The 20,505-nt window shown below is 44.5% G+C and overlaps 1 protein-coding gene across 3 annotated transcripts in view; it reads left to right on the top strand.

Annotated features, from left to right (window-relative positions):
- The first annotated feature begins 390 nt into the window (after positions 1-390).
- SNTB1 (syntrophin beta 1) overlaps positions 391-20,505 on the top strand; it is a 115,673-nt gene continuing 95,558 nt past the window's right edge. For 2 of the 3 annotated variants that reach the window (XM_061605825.1, XM_061605807.1), the window contains exon 1: positions 391-1,398. In XM_061605825.1, coding sequence (XP_061461809.1) covers positions 732-1,398 — 667 coding nt within the window. In that variant the 5' untranslated portion in view covers positions 391-731. The remainder of the gene's footprint in view (positions 1,399-20,505) is intronic. The other variant, XM_061605816.1, reaches the window with a different exon arrangement.

Raw genomic sequence — 20,505 nt, 5'->3', positions numbered from 1 at the left:
GTAGCCACTGAGAGCTTTATCTTCCATGAATTTGCCTTTAAGAACATTAACACGGTGACATCCCACCCTTTCTTCAAGGAGCTCAGAGCAACATCGTGGTGGTGGTGGTGACGATCCCCTCCTCGTTCCTCGCAACCACCCCATGCAGCCTGAAGCCGATTGAGGCAGCTATCCTACACGCCACTCACCGGGGAGTAAGCCCCATTGAATTAAACGCGACTTACTTCCGAATAGACAAGGCGAGGTCGCAGCCTAAATTAAGCGGAGGCACAGTAACAACCCCAAGGTCACCTAGAGTTTGCTTGCCTAGCTCGGACCAATGAAAATCTGCCTCCGGTTTTCGAGGACATAGTTGGGTTGTTGGAGCCGCCCATCGGGGAACCCTCCGGAATTCTATTGCCAAAGCGCCCGTCTGGAAACTCTGGGTCCTACGACCTTGGGCCGGAGTTCCTACTTTCTTTCTCTCTGTCTTTCTCTCCTGCCCTCTTTTCCCCGCTCCTCCCCTTTGCTCGCCACGCTGCAAGGCTGGGAGGGCACAGGGGCTCACCCATGGCCCTCCTCTTCCCTAATACCAGAGGAGTTTCTCCAGATCCGACGAGAAAAAGTCTCGCGCTTCTCCGCTCTCTCTTTTACTCCCCTCCCCTCCAATTTTGTTTTTGGAGGGGGCGTGCGCGCGAGAGTGTGTCTCTGTGTGCTCTAAATCACATGGTGTTTTAAGAAATGCTCCAAAGATGGCGGTAGCGGCGGCCGGAGGGGGAGGCGTTGGCGGCCGGGCGCAGCGGAGTGGCGCGCTGGAAGTTTTGGTGCGCGACCGGTGGCACCGGGTGCTGGTGCACCTGAGCTCCGAGGCGCTGGTGCTGAGCTCCGAGGAGGGAGGCGCGGTCGCCGCCGCTTACAACGGCATCGGGACAGTGGCTGCGGGCAGTAACGGCAATGGGAGTTTCTACAGCAGAGGGGCAGCTGTTAGTCCTGCGGCGGCGTCCGGCGACGCCGCCGCCGCCTGCAACCTTTCCGGAGTAGGATCTCCTGAATCCCCGTCGGGGGACGCGGGCGGTGGCGGCATCGGCGGCAGTCCCACGTCGGGTTTGATGAGCGGGGTGCGCACGGCTTTCACCGACCTGCCCGAGCAAGTTCCCGAAGCCATCTCCAACAAGAAGCGGTGCGTGAAGGTGTTGAAGCAGGAGATGGGGGGCCTGGGCATTAGCATCAAGGGGGGCAAAGAGAACAAGATGCCCATCCTGATCAGCAAAATCTTCAAAGGGTTGGCGGCCGACCAGACCCAGGGACTGTACGTCGGGGATGCCATCCTGGCCGTCAACGGCACGGACCTGCGGGACGCCACCCACGACGAAGCCGTGCAAGCCCTGAAGAGGGCGGGCAAGGAGGTGGTGCTGGAAGGTAAGGAGTTAACGGGGCCAAGTCCTGCAAAGTTTCGTTACGAAAAGTGAGCCGGTGGAGCTCGGACCTCTAACTTGTGTGCGTGAGAAAGAGTGCGAGTTTCGTTTTTGGTTTAACTCGGGGCTGGGAGCCAGAGGCACTCTGCACAATCTCAGAGTCACTCTTGCCTGGTTTCTACCAGGCATTAAGCTGGGGCGCTTTTAATCTCTTGGAGAGGGGGTACCTGGGCTGGACCTCGGGAGCCTCTGGTTCCCCTGCTGGGGTGTGAGGGGGTGAGTGTTCGCTCCCAGGCACTGCTCTGACTCAAGAAGCGTTTCACATGTTGGGGAAACCGCATGGCCGGGTTGTTGGCTGCTTGTTTGCAATGCGTTTTCAGCACATGAAGGTGCTGGCTGGCCTGTGGGAGCTCTTCCCTTCCCATGAAGCAGAGGTAGCCAAGGTGGTGCTCTCCAGATGTTGCTGGACTCTCAGCCAGCATGGCCCGTGGTCAGGGATGATAGGAATAGCAACATCTGGAGGGCACCGTATTGGTTAACCCTGCTATAAAGCGGGGTGCCCCCCCCCGGAGAAGAGGCAGGTTGTTGCCATATATGTTTACTCGCATTCACAAGTTTGGTGGGATTTACTCAAGTCCGTGTGATCGTAGCCTAAGAGTGTTTGCTTTAAAGAAGGGGGTTGGATTTTGCCGTGCTTGGAGTTCTGTGGGATTTGTGGGAGGGGGGAACAGGGTGTTGAAGTGATGCCACTGCCTAGCGCTTTCTGCCAAAGCTTGCGGAGGATCTCTTACCACTAACTTTCCAGTGTTGAGCCTTAGTCCTGAAAACACATTCTGGGAATGTTGAAGGTGCCTGCCAAGAAGTGTAGAGCGACTGTGTCCTCTGCTCTGTTTCCCTAACCAGAGATGTAGCTTGTTGTTATTGCACAGGTGAGGGGCAGGCGTGCTGTATTCTGGGGTTGAAGCAAAACAACAAGAACGAGTTCTGGGGCTAATCCTTAATTGGAGGCTGCAATCCTAAACACACTTATTTGGGAACACTAAACTGACACAACACACATAGGATTATTGCGAGGATTGTGCTGCAAATCAAGCTCTGAAAAGATCTCTCCATTTCTGTTCCTCTGAGCAACCTTTCCTTGCTCATAAATCTTAACCCATATGTTTTCCTCCAAAAAAAAATGTGCATATGTATTGCTTTGTTTGTGGAACCTTATTTTGAGCAGAGAGAACAGGCAGTAGGGAAAGAGTTAAGAGCCTCCTTCTTCTTTACCTCCCTCCCTTCCCAAACTGCTCACTCCACAATCTGGTTTTGGATTTTTAAAAAGGAGAGAGAGAGAAAAAATTAGGGGGAAGTTGTATGTATTTTTAGTATTATTATTATTATTTATTAAATTTATATCCTACCCTTCCTTCCAGAAGGAGCCCAGGGTGGCAAACAAAAACTCTAAAAGCACTCTAAAACATCTTACAAACAAAAGACTTTAAAACATATTAAAACAAAACATCTTAAAGACATCTTTTAAAAACAACTTTAAAAAAATCTTAACGCAATATTTTTATCTGATATTTTTGTACAATACCGTCTAGTTTGACTCTAAAAGAGCCAGAGTAGCACTGGACTAGGACCTGGGAAACCAGGATTGCTCACTGGGTTACCTTGGGCCAAATCACTGTCTCTCTGCCTAAGCTAATTTACAGGTATGTATGCCACCTTGAGGAAAGGTGGGATATAAATGCAGTGAGTTAATAAATAGTAAAAGGAAATGAGGGGCAGTCAAGAGGTAAAATCTGCCAGAACAAGAGACAGCAGTGGAGGGGAACGTTTGAGGGTTTTAAAAAAAATTCTGTGAATGTTGAAACTGCAGAGGGATACTTGCAAAATATCATCTTGGTATGTGAGACTGGATGTGTCAGCATGGAGACCTAACGCAGATGGAGATGGGCTGTAGCTCAGTGGCAGCTCATCTGCCTTGTAGGCAGAAGGTCCCAGGTTCAGTCCGTGGCATCTCCAGGTAGGGCTGGGAGAGACTCAAGCCTGGAACCCTGGAAGGCCACTGCCGGTCAGTGTAGACAATACTGAGCTCAATGGACCAGTAGTCTGATTCAGTGTAAGGTGGCTTCCTATGTTCCTAAGGTACCTTCAACATTAGTTTGACAGTCTCTAGCAGCCATTTGCAAGTAGATCCAGCAAAGCAGGATCAGGGGCTTTGCAAAGGTAAAGTGAAATGAAAATATTTATCTAAGAAAGAAAAAGTTGGGGAATACTTTTGAGACATTCCTCCATTTCCTTCCCTGCTCCCACCCCAGCCTGTACGACATCTTGCAGGTTATAAGGGCTTTGCCATGTTATCTGATCTGTCAGAGAACAGCGGGTCAGGTCAGGTCATTCTGGCAAGGTGTGTCGACAAAGCAAAGTTGCGTGGTTACTCTCCTCCTTCTCTCAGGGGCGCTGTTTCTTTAATCTACGCTAAGATTAAGCTCTTTTTTGCCAGTCTCTTTCTGTGTCTCCCTGCCCCCGCATCTCAAAATGTGAATGCAAATGTCAAAACTGCATTGGCTAGAACTTCTGTATACTGCATGTAAAATTGCCTGCTTTCCATTCTGCATCAATGAGCTCTGCACGTAAGGCCTCCTACATTTAAAAGGATCCTCTTACAGCCCAGCGATTCTAGCCGTGTTTACTCATAAGCAAGCCCCACTGCGTTTGACGAGACTTGCTTTCAAATAAGAGCATGTACGATTTCAGTTTTAGTGACACTTGTGAAAAGTTCCTTAAAGGTGGAGAGCATTCAGATCACAAACTTCGGTTCTTCGTGTGTGAGTGCAGAAAATAAAAGTTTAACCAATGCAAAGGAGTACCCATCGCTGTCCAAAGTCACGAGGATTAAGGATTGTGCAACTCTGGATTCAAAGCTTGATTGGGGATGAGTGACAAGGTTGTCTAGCATATTCTGTTTAAGCTGGAGCCATCTGTGCGGTAAGCAAAGGTTAACAGTGCCCTCTTGCTTTTTCCACCCTGTCCTACAGGCCTAAAGCTAAAAATAATCACAACCTCAACATAGTGCCCTCCAGATGTTTTGGACTACAGCTCCCATCAGGCCAAGCCAACATGGCCAATGGTCAGGGAGATGGGAGTTGGAGTCCATCAAAAAAAACAACCAACACACCATCTGGAGGCCACCAGGTTGGAGGAAGGCTGGGATGAAAGAATGGCACATTCTTATGCAGTGATGAGAGTGCTGCCAACCCACTAGGGAGATTGTGGAAATCATTGTCATAATTGCTCCTCCTATCTCAATTTTGAAAACTGAAATCAGATTTTAAAAGTTCTTGAAATGGAGTTTGTGAAGAAAGGTGACACCTAAAAGTTGTGGCTGCTCTTTTCAGTTTATGTCAAAAGTTAGTTACAAATGCAGACTTCTAGGAAGTGAACAGCAGAAAGTTATAGAAACAAAACATCCAATTTGTGTTTGCAGAGAACATGAATGCCCTTGGTGATAATGCTTGCGCGCACAAGTTCATTGTCCCAGAGGTTCCTGACCTCTAGTTTATTGGCATTTGTGAAGAAGGTTGACAGCATAATACCACTCACAATCTCCTGTCTTTGTCATTTGTAGCAGGACATCTTAAAAATGACTGGAGAAGAATGACGGACTGACAATGCTTCACAAAGTTATAAAGTACATAAAATTTCATCTCGTGCTGGATCAACAGAGTTTAGGGTAGAGTTTGAAAGCATTTGCGTTTCATAGAACACTTCATGAGGCAGAGCCGTATGCCTTGAGAGGCTAATTTGGCAATCACTGAGAGCTAATTCTCTGTTGAAACTTTAGTGATGTTATGAAAGCCCCATGGAGGGTTGCCAGTTGACTAGAACAACGTTAGCCTATGCCTGTTGTTTTTAACAGACGTTTGATATGTAGAAGTAAACAGATGAAACTTTTTCACCTGCCAGATCAAGCTGATGTTAAATGCACAGGAGTAGAGGGCAGCAAAAATTAGGCAACCCTAATGATGGACTGGCCAGCATGACAGTGCTGACTGGAGCTGATAGGAGTTGTAGTCTAAACCATTTGAAGGACACAAGGTTTGCAAAGTCTGAGATAGGGTATGGCAGTAAGAAGAAAAAATTAATAGTTATGTTGGTGACCCTGTTAAAGACACATTAGGAATTGAAGAACAGTAGCTAACTTGAGGACTTCATTCACAAAAGAATCAACATGATCTGCATAAATGTGAATGTATGTGGAAGAACAAGAACCATAGCCAGTGGATACAATATATTTATTTTATTTTATTTATTTTATTTTATTTATATACCGCCCTAAGCCAAAAAGGCTCTCTGGGCGGTGTACATAAAAGATACTTCTTTTGTATTACCATATGAATACTTCCCAATATACTTGTTTTAAGTATATTGGCCCTGATCCAGAGAAAGTTGGTTGAACTTCAGTTGAATTGAAATAATGTGGTTTTGTAGCTGTAGTTCATCCCAATGATTATAATTTGGTTATTACCTTTGCACCCCACCTTTCCTCCAAGGAGCTTGGAATGCCATACATTCATGATGAATCCTTCCCCACCTCTGCGTGTTTTTTTCCGTGCAAAAACCCTGTGAGGTAGACTTGGCTGAATGATAGTGAATGACCCAAGGTGACTCAGTGAGTTTTGAGGTTGATCAGGAATTTGAACTTGGTTCGCTGTCTTCACTGCACTGCGCTGGGACTTGTGCAACATGCATCACATCCTTGAGCATGTTTACTTGCAAGTAAGTCCAATTTAATGAGATGCATTTTCTAGTATGTGTGTTTAGGACTGCATCTGGAGGCTACAATCCCATGCATGTGTTTTTGGGAGTAAGCCCAGTTGAACTCAGTGGGACTTACTTCTGAGTAAACATGAATTGGACTATAACTTTCTCTAGATTGGGGGCATTGTTCATAGAATCATAGAATAGTAGAGTTGGAAAGGGCCTGTAAGGCCATCAAGTCCAAACCCCTGCTCAGTGCAGGAATCCAAATTTAACCATACCCGACAAGTGGCTGTCCAGCTCCTTCTTGAATGCCTCCAGGGTTGGAGAGCCAACCACCTCCCTAGGTCATTGGTTCCATTGTTGTACCACACTAACAGTGAGGAAGTTTTTCCTGATGTTCAGTTGAAATCTGGCTTCCTCTACCTGGAGCCCATTATTCCATATCCTGCACTGTGGGACGACTGTGAAGAGATCCTGGCCCTGTGTGACAACCTTGCAAGTACTTGAAGAGTGTTGAGATTATTCACTGGGAATCATCTCAAGGGCTATCCATGGCTACTCGCTACGCTGGCTATTTTCTTCCTTCACTGTCTCAGGCAATGGGTCTCTGAATACCACTTGCTCAGAACTGCAGCTGGGGAGAGTGCTGTTGTGCTCATGTCCTCCTTGCAAGCTGCTCACAGGCATCTAGCTGGCTGCTGTAAGAACAGGGTGTTGGACAAGATTGGCCTGATCCAGCACGTCACTTCTTATGTTCCTAGTGGGATTTCAGTTTAGAGTTGCTGTTTAAAGGCTTTTGAAGAACTAGTTCTATGTGAAGAAAATTATGGAAGACACCCCCCCCCAGCACTCTCCGCAAACCCCATTGTTGTGGCTCTGCTACCTTCACAGCCCCTCTATGGTGCTAAACTGGAGATTTTCTTCTCAGGAGTCTTAATCTGGTCCTGGGTTGCTGATCCTTAGTTGGAAGCCTGGCAGTGGACATGTTTGCTAAACAGATGCAGGTAGAGCCAGAGCGAGGTTTGCATTGGACTGTGCGGTGTTACGTTTTCAGGGAACAATTCCTGGTCGAAAAGCATGGGACATCTGCTTTTCTTTGGCTAAGCCTCTCATCTGGTTGGCATATCCCAGAGGCCTGTTACTGGTAACTTGGCAGGGTTTAGAATCACAAATCAGGCTGTCATAGTTATGAGACTGGCTTAAAGAGAACACTATACATTTGAGAGTGTTTTTTTTTTTTAATCCCTCTTGATCCGTTAGCCTTCTGAGGACATAATTGCCATCATTTTGGCTAAGTCTTCTCCAAAATATTGAGGAATTGAAACTCCTGGTTTTGTTTTTGTTTTTAAAGTTGAGTTTCAACATTCTTAAAATATCAAGCTGTGTGTGTATATATCTGTCTATCCCATATGCCTGCTACAATTCCAAGATGTTTGCTTACATTCCATTAAAGTCTTAGGGATTTAGGCACTTAACTTTCCCTAGATAAAGTGGCCTACCCTACTTATGTTATACACAAGGCCAGATGATGTTATTTCCATGGCCTTTTCTCATCTGACAAATTGGTATACGCATGATTTTTGCACACCATGCATTTTTCGAGTGCCTGCCACAGGAGAGAGTGTTAGTTAATTAAAATCATTTGTTGCAGGCAACTGATTTTGGATACTGGAGGCATTTACAATGTATTTTGGTGTGGAAAATTCTTGATTTCAGTTCATATGAGGTCCTGGAGTAAACTCAAAACAAAGCATGAGCATTTTAGCTGAGACATTGACAGCCAAGGGTGATGAACTTTGCTTGGTGTGAGAACGGAAAGTGATAATGCCACCCTGAAAACCTCTGAATATGGGTTCAGCTGACTCTTTTTTAATTCATTCATCTGGTCATTGCCTTATGGTACACTTCATTTGTGTCTGCTGCTGCTACTTCCCTCTGGCGAGTCAGGCAGTTCTTGGAAATATCTGCTATGGCAGAGAGCACTTAGAGAGAGGAGGTGGGAGGGGAGAGAGAGAGAATGACACAGAGAGAGAGAGGTGATCCTGTGACCAAATTCTGACACAACCCCATGAGGATGAATGGGTATGTGGGCACAGCCTTGGAGAGAATTTGGCCTTTGCTGTTAGTTGATGATTGATGTGAGCAAACTCTATTTTATTAAATACTTTCCCACCGCAATAGTTACACACCAGCCTAGACATGTTGTAGCTTTCACCTTTCTAAAAGGCAGTTTTGTTTTCTAAATGAGCAAAATATTAAGGTATCTCGAGAGCAGATTGTTTCTCCTCAATGCAATGCAGTGCTCTGCAGCTCACTTCAAGAGGCCAAAAGGTAACTAAGGCAAAGCAGAGTAAAGACACTTCATGATCACTGCTTTGCTAAATGATGGTTGTGCCATCAAGCAGAGTGGGGGCGGAGAGGAATCCTGTGGCCTTCCAAGTGCTGTTGGACGATCCTAGCGTTGCCACTAAGCCCACGAAAGTGACTAGTCCACTCGGAAAATTTGTTGGAACAGCTGTAAAGTGTGGCATGGGTAACTGGGAAGAAACCAACTATTTTTTCCCCAGTTTATAAACATTTCCTTTCCTGTGCTGCAAGAGTTACAGGCCTAAACTATTCCAGTGTCTGCAGGAGTTGGGCAAGTTTTTGAGCTAGTTTCTGAACATTGACTGTACAATGTGTCTCCAGGAGAAAGAAAGAAAGAAAGAGCTTCCTTGAACGTTTACCTTTATTTTAAAACAAACACGCTTCTATTACTTTTTACCTGTAGAGATATATAGGGAAAAAACATGCAGGCAGTATTCTGCCCAACAGCTTATCAAGAAGCAGTCTAGCATCTGTCTTTCAGTATTCTGGCTGATGAGTTTAAAGGCTCCAGGAAAACTGGGAAGCACCAGGTCAGGAGTAAGACATTGGTGGTCTTCCAACTCTTATCAGCCCCAACCAGGATGGCCAATGGTCAGGAATGATGGGAGTTGTAGTCCACAGCATCTGGAGAGCCTCACATTGGCTATTTCCTGTGTTGCATATTTCCCCTTAAATCACTTTATGCACATATTAGACTATGTTCAGGTTCTGGCGCTTCTGCATTGATTAAGTCTCTCTGTCTCTCCTCCCCCCCAATCTATCATTAGATCCCCTTTACTATAAAATATCTGGCTATACGTTTGGCCAAAGCCTCTTGGTACCAGTCCTGTGTGCTCTCCATTCTCGGCCACAAGGTTTGCACAGGGTACAAAGCTTGAGAGGGAGGGTAGGTTGGATGCTGAGTGAGGGGCTGGGCATTGTGTTCATTTCATCAGAGAAACTGGCCCTCTGTGAATAGTCTTGTGCAAACCAGGAAGCTTCCTCAAAACAATATTTGATGAGATCTGAAATCTTTTTGCCAAGGTTGTTTTGAAATGCTCTTTTGTTACTGCAGAGAGGGCAATTAAAAGTTACAGTTACTGTGTTTTTCTAAAAGTACAGACAAAAGAGGAGATGGTTCAGATCTCACACTGAGAACGATCTAACTCCCATTTCAGTAGAAGGCAATTTAGTCCCTATGCCCTATACCTTCCCTCCCCTAAAAGTGGCCTCCTGGGGAGATGCATATTAAAAACACTCGGCACGGCAGAAAAATTTGTACATGGATATGGGCAGAAGTCAAATAATCCTCCAGAAAGTCTTCCTTGACTTCTTTTTTAAAAAATTGGCAGGACAAAGGGATACCACCAACCGCTGTGCCAACAAAGTACTTGTTTCCGTGAGAGCTTGCGGTGTTGCAATGGAGTGTGTTATGTCTGCTGTACAGCAAGGATCAAAGGCGTAAGATCTGGTGCAAGGTGATGTTTTAACACTTGGTCTCCTCTAAAAGATCCTAGTAGTAATAACAGCCTATTAATCCCCAGGGAAATTGGTGAAGAGTTGGAGACCCTCACGCGTTGTTTCCTGGAATCTTAAAGTCATAGTTCTTTTTACTGTGGCACTAGTTCTTTTGTGATCTGGAATAGATCCCAGTGTGTCAGATGCAGGCTCTAGCTCACTTGTGGGGAATTTGTGGCCCTCCAAATGTCGTTGGGCAACAATTCCAAGCAACCCCAGCGAATAGACAGGGATATTGAGAGTTGTAGTTCAGCAACAAATGGAAGGTCCCAGGTCTTATATCCCTGCTCTAGCTTGTCTAAGTGTATACCACAGTAAACTTCCTAGTTAGCTTTGCAGCAAAGTCGAGAGCTTTGTGGCTCTGATAAGGCTCCATCCTCCTGAATTTGTCACTGTGCCCAACAGTGATATTACAGCTGGCCACCAGCCTCAGTAAGGCTTGATCGGCTTGACAAGTTGTACTGGGGTAGGGGAACCCTTTTTACCCTCAGGGCCACATTCCCTTTCTGTGCGACCTTCTGAGGGCCACATGTCAGTGTGGGTAGAGCCAGAGGCATAAGTGGGAGGAGTAATGGATGCAAATTTTACCTTTCTGTTCTAGGCTACCTTCTACACACATCCCTCTCTTCCCTTTATCCAGATAAGCAACAGGCATAATCAAAGTTCAAGGAAATAATTCCCGCTAGACAAACACACTTGGGGTGTGAAACAGGTTCACTGGGCATGTGTGACTGGGGAGAGTTCTGGTGGCCAGAGAGGCAGGCTTGGGGGCTGCCTTTGGCCTCCAGGCCTGAGGTTCTTCACCCCTGATGGAGACCATTGTGCGGTGTCAGCTGATAATAATGGTTTTATGGGTGTTGCCTACAAGAAATGTATGGGGGCAGGGGTGGGTGGGAAACACCTTGAGAGAAGTTAGTGGGCTGTGGAGTAGAGAAATAAATCAGAAGTTAGACTTGCTGATTACATAAAAATGCAAAACTGTAGAGAGCTCTCTCTCAAACAACTTGAAATTTATCATAGTGATAATATACTAGGCATAAGAGTGTGATACACGCCTTATGCATACATTTCATAAAACATGATTTGGGATTGTGCCAGCTCACCTGCCTATCTCCAGTGCATGAGCCTGACTAGTGTCTGTACAACAGGGGCCATGTTTGCAAATTGGTATGTGTATAGAGGCCATTGTCTGTATGCCTGAACCATATTATCTGTATCCAACAGTTTGGACTCAAAATAGTAAATATATGATAACTGAGTGGTGATCATTGATTGCTGGATACTGTATTAGCAGTCTTGGTCCATCCACATGGAAGCTGAGGAAACTGATGCCACTTCTGCCTGCCATACATTTAAAGCAATATTATGCCACTTGAAACAGTAATGGCTTCCCTCAGAGAATCCAGGGAACTGTAGTTTGTTAAGGGTGCTGAGAGCTACATTTCCCAGAGTTCTCCGGGAAGAGGGATTGACTGTTAAACCACTCTGGCAACCCTGAAATTATTACCTGTGAAAATAGGCAATTGTTCTTTATTTTTTTTTACTGCTTTTAGAAGATTGCTCTTAAACTGTATTTAGCATTTAGTATAAAATGTCAACATTTATTTTTTAAAATAAATTTTTTATCTTCCTTTTGGGAAGAATGGAGGGAAATAAAATTTAAATCCCATCAGGTTTCTCTCCAAAACTTTATGAAGGTTGGAGATTTGAGGGAGTTGGGAGGAAACCCTTTAGGGGGGGAAAATCAAATAGAACTAAAAAGCTGATGAAAAGTTTCAAAATCTGGCAATGTCGATAGCAAAAAGGAATTGCAAAAGGAAAAAAGTGAGAAGGTATGTGGGGAGGAATGGAATGGAATGTAGATCACCACTCAGAACAGCATTTGGCCGGCTTAGAGGACTATGCAGTGAGAAGCCTGTACAGCAAAGAATGCACAGCTGTAGTGTTTACATGGCTGAAGGATTTCCTTATAAGTCAGTTATATACACCCACAAAGGACAGGAACATGTCCTGAATTATTCTCCAGGCCTTTGCTGCTTGCCAAGTAATGGCACATCTGACCCATACAGCAAATATTTAACAGATATCCCCTGGTGGCCTGTCCTTGCTCAGTTTTAGGCATTTAAGAAAAGCAGATGTGTGTGGCTGCCTCCAGACTGTCACGGCTTTGCAGGAGCAATTCGGCTATACACCGGAAATTTAAATGCGCGCAATTAAAGCACTCTGTCACGACAAATGCACTGCCCCCACCCCTTTTATAAAAGGACTTCAGTGGTTTGGAAAGTGACAGGGGAATGTGCTAGGAAGTGTGGGATAACAATTGATTCACAGGAGGACATGCAACCTTTGTGCAAACAAATCATGATGAATCGCATTGTTGCATAACCTCCGTGCAAACAAATCGGAACACATCTCTAAGAGCAGACATTGTATAAATGTTGTGTAAGCTTTGTGCAAGCAGATTGGGATGAATGTTCAATAAACAGCTTTTCTGAAGGAGCCGTTTGTGTGTGTGTGTGTGTGATTGTTCTTTTTCTGCTGCTGTGGTTCCAGTCTGGATCGGCAGGCCTGGTGTCTGCTGTTTGCATAGAAAGAAATCTTCCATAGGTGTGAATGAGATTTTTTTCCCAATGCAGGTACAAGACATAGTGCCCCCCCCCCGATCCTGATAGGGTCTGCAGCATCTGGGAGCAAAGATGTCTCATTTACTTCAAGCCTATGAGATCTGTTTTGTGTTTTTTCCTACAATTCCAAGATCCAGCAGTTGGACTCAAGTGCAAATTAATGGCTTAGCAGGGGTGGGTGGGTTCAACTTCCTGTTTCTTTTGCAGGAAAGTTGTTGCTACTGTTTCACAACTGGATGTCAGAAATCCTGGGTGATCTATTGCAAATCACCTAGAGATCTGACGGTAGATCCCAATCTACCTTCCAGCCATCCCTGCTGTACTTAATTTTCCTCTTCATGCTACATCTATTGCAGAAGGTCCTGGCATTTTATGTTTCCATCAAGCTAGGTTACCTTCAAAGAGTAGATCCATACAACCAGGAGATTGTGTACCTCAACTGCATCCTTCACACTACAGATGTGTGTTCTCATGTCTGTAAAAGTATCAAGGAGGAAACTAAACCCTCCCTGATGTGTTGGTGTTCTATGTGCAGGGAGTCTTTAAAAAAAAACAGAGGAGAACATTCAAACATATAGTTCCTGACCTTTTGTTTTAAAGTGACAAAAGAAAGTAATTTGCATCCTGTGGTCTCTGTTGCTATGGTCATCCTATGTGCCTGTGGTCATCCTATGTGCCTTGACAGTTGGCATTCATGTCAGGAAGGGGAGCGGCAGCAGACATTTATACTCATATCAAGGCTCTCAGATCAGCTTACAAAAATTGATACTAAGATGGTCCCTGCTCTCAGGCTCTTATACTTTGGCTCACAATCTAAAAAGACATGACGCACAAGGAAAAAGGAATGGGAGGGATGAGGAAAAAAACTTCAAGTTCTTAAAATTACAATTCTTATAATATAGTTATATAGTTCTTTCTATGCAGATTCTGGCTGTCAAGAAGAGCAGCAACTCCTCGCCAGTCAGTGGTGGTTCTGGCTACCATCATCATTAATATTATTTCAATTGATTACCCACCCTTCACCATCAGGTCCCAGGACAGGTTACAACAATTTAAAATTCAACATTTTGTTGTTATTATGGGCCTTCAAGTTGATTATGACTTATGTCAACCCTATGAATAAGTGACCTCTAATAGCATCTGTCATGAACCATCCTGTTCAGATCTTGTAAGTTCAGGTCTGTGGCTTCCTTTATGGAATCAATCCATCTCTTGTTTGGTCTTCCTCTTTTTCTACTCCCATCTGTTTTTCTCAGCAGTATTGTCTTGTCTAGTGAATCATGTCTTCTCATTATGTGTCCAAAGTATGATAACCTCAGTTTCATCATTTTAGCTTCTAGTGATAGTTCTGGTTTAATTTGTTCTAACACCCAATTATTTGTCTTTTTCACAGTCCATTGTATGCTCAAAGCTCTCCTCCAATACCACATTTCAAATGAGTTGATTTTTCTCTTATCTGCTTTTTTCACTGTCCAACTTTCACATCCATACATAGAGATTGGGAATACCATGGTCTGAATGATCCTGACTTTAGTGTTCAGTGATACACCTTTGCATTTGAGGACCTTTTCTAGTTCTCGCATAGCTGCCCTCCCCAGTCTTAGCCTTCTTCTGATTTCTTGGCTATTCTCTCTATTTTGATTAATGACTGTGCCAAGGTATTGATAATCCTTGCCAAATTCAATGTCCTCATTGTCAACTTTAAAGTTACATAAATCTTCTGTTGTCAATACTTTAATCTTCTTGACGTTCAGCTATAGTCCTGCTTTTGTGCTTTCCTCTTTAACTTTCATCAGCATTCATTTCAAATTATTACTCGTTTCTGCTAAGAATATGGTATCGTCTGCATATCTCAAATTAGTGATATTTCTTCCTCCAATTTTCACACCTCCTTCATCTTGGTCCAATCCTGCTTTCTTTATGATCTGCGTATATATTAAACAAATAGGTTGATAAAATATATCACTGTCTCACACCCTTTCCGATTGGGAACCAGTCGATTTCTCCATATTCTGTCCTTACAGTAGCCTCTTGTCCAGAGTCTAGGTTGTGCATCAGGACAATCAGATGCTGTGGCACCCCCATTTCTTTTAAAGCATTCCATAGTTTTTCATGATCTACACAATCAAAGGTGTTGCTGTAATCTATAAAGCACAGGGTGATTTTCTTCTGAAATTCCTTGGTCCGTTCCATTATCCAACGTATGTTTATGATATGATCTGTGGTGCCTCTTCCCTTTCTGGCATTTCTCGTTTCATATATGGTAAGAGTCTTTGTTGTAGAATCTTGAGCATTACTTTACTTGCATGGGATATTAAGGCAATAGTTTGATAATTACTGCATTCCCTAGGATCCCCTTTCTTTGGAATTGGGATGTATATGGAATGCTTCCAGTCAGTGGGCCACTGTTTAGTTTTCCATATTTGTTGACAAATATTTGTCAAAATTTGGACAGATTCAGTCTCAGTAGCTTGTAGCAACTCTATTGGTATGCTATCTGTTCCTGGTGATTTGTTTCTTCCAAGTATTTTAAGAGCACCTTTCACCTCGTGTTCTAAAATTTCTGGTTATTCATCATACGGTTCCTCCATGAATGAATCTGTCATCCTTGCATCTCTTTTGTAGAGTTCTTCAGTGTATTGCTTCCATCTTCCTTTTATTTCATCTCGGTCAGTCAGTGTGTTCCCCTCTTGATTATTCAACCTCCCTACTCTTGGTTTAAATTTCCCTTTCATTTCTCCAATCTTTTGGAATAGGTCTCTTGTTCTACCCTTTTTGTTGTCCTCTTCTATTTCTATACAATAATTATTGTAGTAGTTCTCTTTGTCCCTATGAACCAATCACTGTATTGTTGCATTTAGGGTTCTAACCGTTTTTCTATCTCCTTTTGCTTTTGCTTTCCTTCTCTCTTTAACCATTTTAAGAGTTTCTTCAGTCATCCATTGAGGTCTTTCTCTCTTTTTCACTAGGCATATTGTCTTTTTGCATTCTTCCCAGATAATGTCTCTGACTTCACTGCATAGTTCTTCTGGTTCTCTGTCAACTAATTTTAAAGCTTCAAATCTGTTCCTTATTTAATCTTTATATTCTTCTGGGAAGTTATTTAAATTGTATTTTGGCATTATGATTGCTTTGTTGTCCTTTAGCTTTACTCTGATTTTCGATACGACCAGTTCATTTTCTGTACCGCAGTCTGCTCCTGGTCTTGTTTTCGCAGAAAGTATGGAACTTCTCCATCTTCTGTTACCAATTATATAATCAATTTGATTCCTATATTGACCATTTGGTGATGTCCACATGTACAGTTGTCTTTTCGGTTGCTCAAAAAATGTGTTTGCAAGAGCCAAAGTATTGGCTTCACGGAATTCAATAAGTCTTTCTCCTGCTTCATTTCTGTCTCCTAAGCCCCATTTCCCCACCATTCCTACTTCTTCTCTGTTCCCTACTTTTGCATTCCAGTCCCCCATGATTATCATCATATCTTGTTTTGGTGTGTGATCAATTTCCTCCTGTACTTCTGCGTAAAATCTCTCCAGTTCCTCTTCTGCATTTGCTGTTGGAGCGTAGACTTGGATGATGGTTATGTTAATAGGTTTACCATTTAATCTCATTGATATAACTAACTCAAACCTTGCGTTATAGCTCCTAATTACTTTTGCTACATAGTTTTCTCTATTAAGCAACCCCGTTTCTTCTTAATTTCTCATTTCCTTCATAAAATATTTTGTAGTTGCCTGTTTGAAAATGTCCCATTCCCGTCCATTTTAATTCACTCACACCAAGTATTGTAATGTTGATACATTCCATTTCTTCCTTGACAATTTCTAACTTTCCCTGGTTCATGCTTCTCACATTCCATGTTCCTATTGTGTGCATTGTACAACTCTGGACTCTCCTTTCGCATCTGTGCGCATCAGCCTCTGGGCCTCCTTTCGGCTTTGACCCAGCTGCGTCATTAGTCACAGCGCTACTCATACTTGTCCTTTGTTCTTCCCCAGTAGCTCGGTGAGTGCCTTCTGACCTCGGGCTCTCATCTTCCAGCACTATCTTGTGTTGCATTTTGAATACTCTGTTCATAGGGTTTTCATGGTAAGAGGTATTCAGAGGTGGATTACTGTTGCCTTCCTCTGAGTTTGGATGCATCTTAGTCTGGTGCTGGAGCTTTGACCATTCCGCCTTGGGTGCCCCTGCCAGGAGTGTAGCCTCTTGATCTAGACTCCTGATGACATGGCTCTCAGCTTCTTCAACACTCTCAAACCCCCTCACCACATTGAGGTGTGCATCCTAGAGAGGGAAAACTGTTAAATTACAATCACAGGAAGAAATACACATCCCAGGTGTTAAAGGCCAGGGCAAAGTCTTGCCTCTCCAGCATGTGGTGGAAGCTATAGAATGGCCTTGATAAAGTGTAGTTCCTCCCCTGAAGCACACTCTTCTCCCCGCAGATCAGATCCAGGACCAGAGCTGATGACAATGTCCAGGCTAGAAGGACAGGGCAGTTTCTGCCACACCAACCTTAATGGCGATGAAGAGGCAGATTCACTGAGGGAAGGGGGGGCATGGAGAGGGTCTTCCCCAAGGACCGTCCAAAACCTGGAGCCGACACTGCTATGGGATGTGTATTTGGGGACTAGTCTTGGTATGCTGCAGTGAGGCTAGATAAAGGAAGAGGTGTACAATGATACGGTTGTGGAAGCTGGCCTGTTAGGGCAGATGGGGCACTGCCCACCAACCTCAGTCAACCCTCAGCCAGCCCACACCTGGCTGTCTTCCTCATAAAAAGCTCAGGGGGGTGGCCCTGGCTGCTAGCTGTCTCCTTATCTTCAGTGTTGCCCTTGTAGAACTCAGCAAAGAGAGGGATGGGGGCAAAGCTAGAATGAGTTGGCTGTGGCTCCCTCTACTGTTGGACTCCCTCTTTTGTACCCTATCTGTCCCAGTAGGCCCCAGACACCACTGAGGGGTAGGGGTAGGCCACATGGCCTCCTGTGGTGGGTTAGAGCTGCTATGAGACACTTAAAAAAAAACCAACCACATATTTATTTAATCAATTAATTAATCAATCAATTAATTAATTAATTTCTTAGTCGCCCATCTGGCTGGCTATCAAGCCACTCTGGGCAACGTACAAAATAAGCATACAGATAAACATTAAAAATCTGGAAACAAGAATAATAAAGCCTAGCCCACCCCAAAAGCCTGCCTGAAGAGCCAGGTCTTCACGGCTTGGCGGAAACTCATTAAGGAGGGGGCATGGCGGAGATCATTTGGGAGGGAGTTCCACAGGGTGGGGGCCACAATTGAAAAAGCCCTCTCTCTAGTCCTCACCAGTCTGGCTGTTTTGACTGATGGGATAGAGAGAAGGTCTTTTGAGGCTGATCTTGTTGGATGGCATAGCTGATGATGCTGGAGTCGCTCCTTCAGATAGACTGGGCCGAAAACGTATAGGGATTTAAAGGTCAAAACCAACACCTTGAATTGGGCCCGGCAAGCAACTGGTAGCCAGTACAACTCTTTATATCCCTTGGCCACCCCATTTAACACTAAGGTATGCCCCTTCCCCGAGATCTGAATCATTTCTCCTTCTGAGCCAAGGATGGAGAAACGTTTGTCTGCCCAAGGGCCCTATTCCCTTACAGGCAGCCTTCCAGTGGCAGGTGGAGCCAGAGGCAAAAGTAGGTGGAGCCACAGGCGTGACTTTTGTTTGTACGGTAGGTTTGTTTCTGGCCACATGGAAGTCAGCTGTTTCTGCACCCGCACACCACTCTCTTTCCTCCATCCAGGCGAGCAAGAGGCAATATCACAGTCGAAGGGGATGCATTCCAGCTAGGAAAAATGGCTTGAGGAGTGCGCAGAGCTGTGGAGGGGTATGGCCTGTGAAGAGTGTCGAGGGCCAAATAGATAGCTGTTTGGCCTCCGAGCTTGAGGTTCCTCACCCTTGTCCTAGCCCCAAAGCTGTTGACTCCCTCCTTCCCCCCCCCCAAATTGCAAATAGTCCTGTGTAGAGGGTGGATTTTCATCACTGCTTTTAGCTTGTTGCTCATTTTGCACTGGATTTTGGACCCAGAGAAACGTAAAGGCGCTTAAGCCCCAATGAAATCTGTACAGACGGAATCCGTAATGCGAACCCATAGGTTGTGGCCCTGAGTGTACTTACCAGCAGGCCCAATGGAAGTAAATGAGATTTAACTTCTTGGTAGATGTGTTTAGGTTTGGATCGCAAGTCTCGTTGTCTACAGGCATGCACCTTGGAATTGCTTCAGTGGCGTGAGGGTTTCTGACTGTGATTCTAACCAGCTGTAATTGTGTCACATAAAAGTCCCTTATGGACTGTCTGTGGTTTGTGGGCTGTATGTTGGCCACTCCTGTAATTAGACATCTGTTTTCTGCTGCATGAGGCAACTGGTGGAGTGCAGTTGACCAGCAAGTAACAGAAGTTTGTGAAAACTGCTGTCAAGCCAGGTTTCTAACAGTGTTTGCAACAGAGAAAGTTCATATTTCCTTTGGTGTTTATGGTGTTAGCAGAAGTTCCAGGGCTCAGAATCTAAAACAATAAGTTGAAGAAGGGGAAATTCAAGCCCAAACAGGCATATGTGCTTTTAGGACACAGATGAAGGAAACTAGGCAAATAAAAGGCCCATTCAAAATATGAGCTTCCTTGTGGTTCATCTGCATCGTCATAAAAAGTAATTGGGAGGGAGATGGCTACACTCGGCATCAGCCACATGTAGCAAAACTGCAAGTTCTGCCCTTGAGCATTTTGGGAGGTGCTTCTGCAAGTTTTTACCATATGAATCGTGAGGCTTGAATATTAGCTTTTGACTGTGGCTCACCATAAAGGGCGTTGAGACACTCTTGAGGATTTGATATCTGTATTTTCTCTTATAAAAGGACCTCTGATCACAGGACTGTGGAAGAGCTTGGCCTGAGAACTTGCAGACCAAACCTGCGTAAGCATAATGGCTTTAAAGCACATGGCTTCCCCCAGAGAATCCCGGGAACTGTAGTTCACTCTTCATAGAGCTACAACTCCCAGTGCTATTAACAAGCTACAGTTCCCAGGAATCTTTGGGGGAAATCATGGGCTTTAAATGTATGGAGTGTGTGCAGCTTTGCTACATCATTTTAAGCAAATGTTGCAGTGTAGAGTGTATCACCTTATGGTTCCAGCCAGCCATGCCCTCTTCCAGTGTACTCCGTTCCATTCCCAGATAGAAAAGCTGCTCACCAAACAAAAGAGTTCTTGGTCAGGTGGGCTGGCCATGCCATTTCACTGTGGTTAAAAAGAATTTCACGAGAGTTGCATTTACAGTAACATTAACTAACATTTAGCACATGCCCACACTTAAGCAATCTGAAAGTTAACTGTGTATATGCAGAATTGCGTTCGGAGCTGGAGAAGAACTCTGAAGAACAGAAATGACTATTTTTCTTTTTTGTACAGTCTGGGCCGGGAACTGTGGGAAGATGGTTGGAGAGTGGGGGAAGTCAGGGTGAACTGGTCTGTGGGCCAGGTGGAAGCAGCTGAATGGATATCTCTTGTTGAGTTTAAGCAAGTGTGGTTTTTTAGGATCTTTTATTCCCCTGAACCCCATGCTACTTCTTCCTCCAAGTGAGCTGAGACTGCAGTGAGCCTGAGGAGATTTCTGGATTCCGCAATCCACGGTTTGGAGTTCCACAAGCAGTCCATGGTTTAGAGTTCTGCAATCCAGTCTCAGCCTTATCCACATGCAGCTTCGGCTAACTAAACACGTTCAAGAGCATTTTGGACTCGGAAGGGCTTCATATAGCTAGCAGGGATGGGGTGCATTTTCCCTGTTGCTGCTGCTTGGTTTACTATATTTTCTTCCCTTTTTTAATTTATCTCATAG

This window comes from Rhineura floridana, chromosome 1 (genome assembly GCF_030035675.1).
Source record: "Rhineura floridana isolate rRhiFlo1 chromosome 1, rRhiFlo1.hap2, whole genome shotgun sequence".
Lineage (NCBI taxonomy): Eukaryota > Metazoa > Chordata > Lepidosauria > Squamata > Rhineuridae > Rhineura > Rhineura floridana.
Note: the sequence above shows the minus strand (reverse complement) of the source record. Positions and strands in the feature narration are given on the sequence as shown.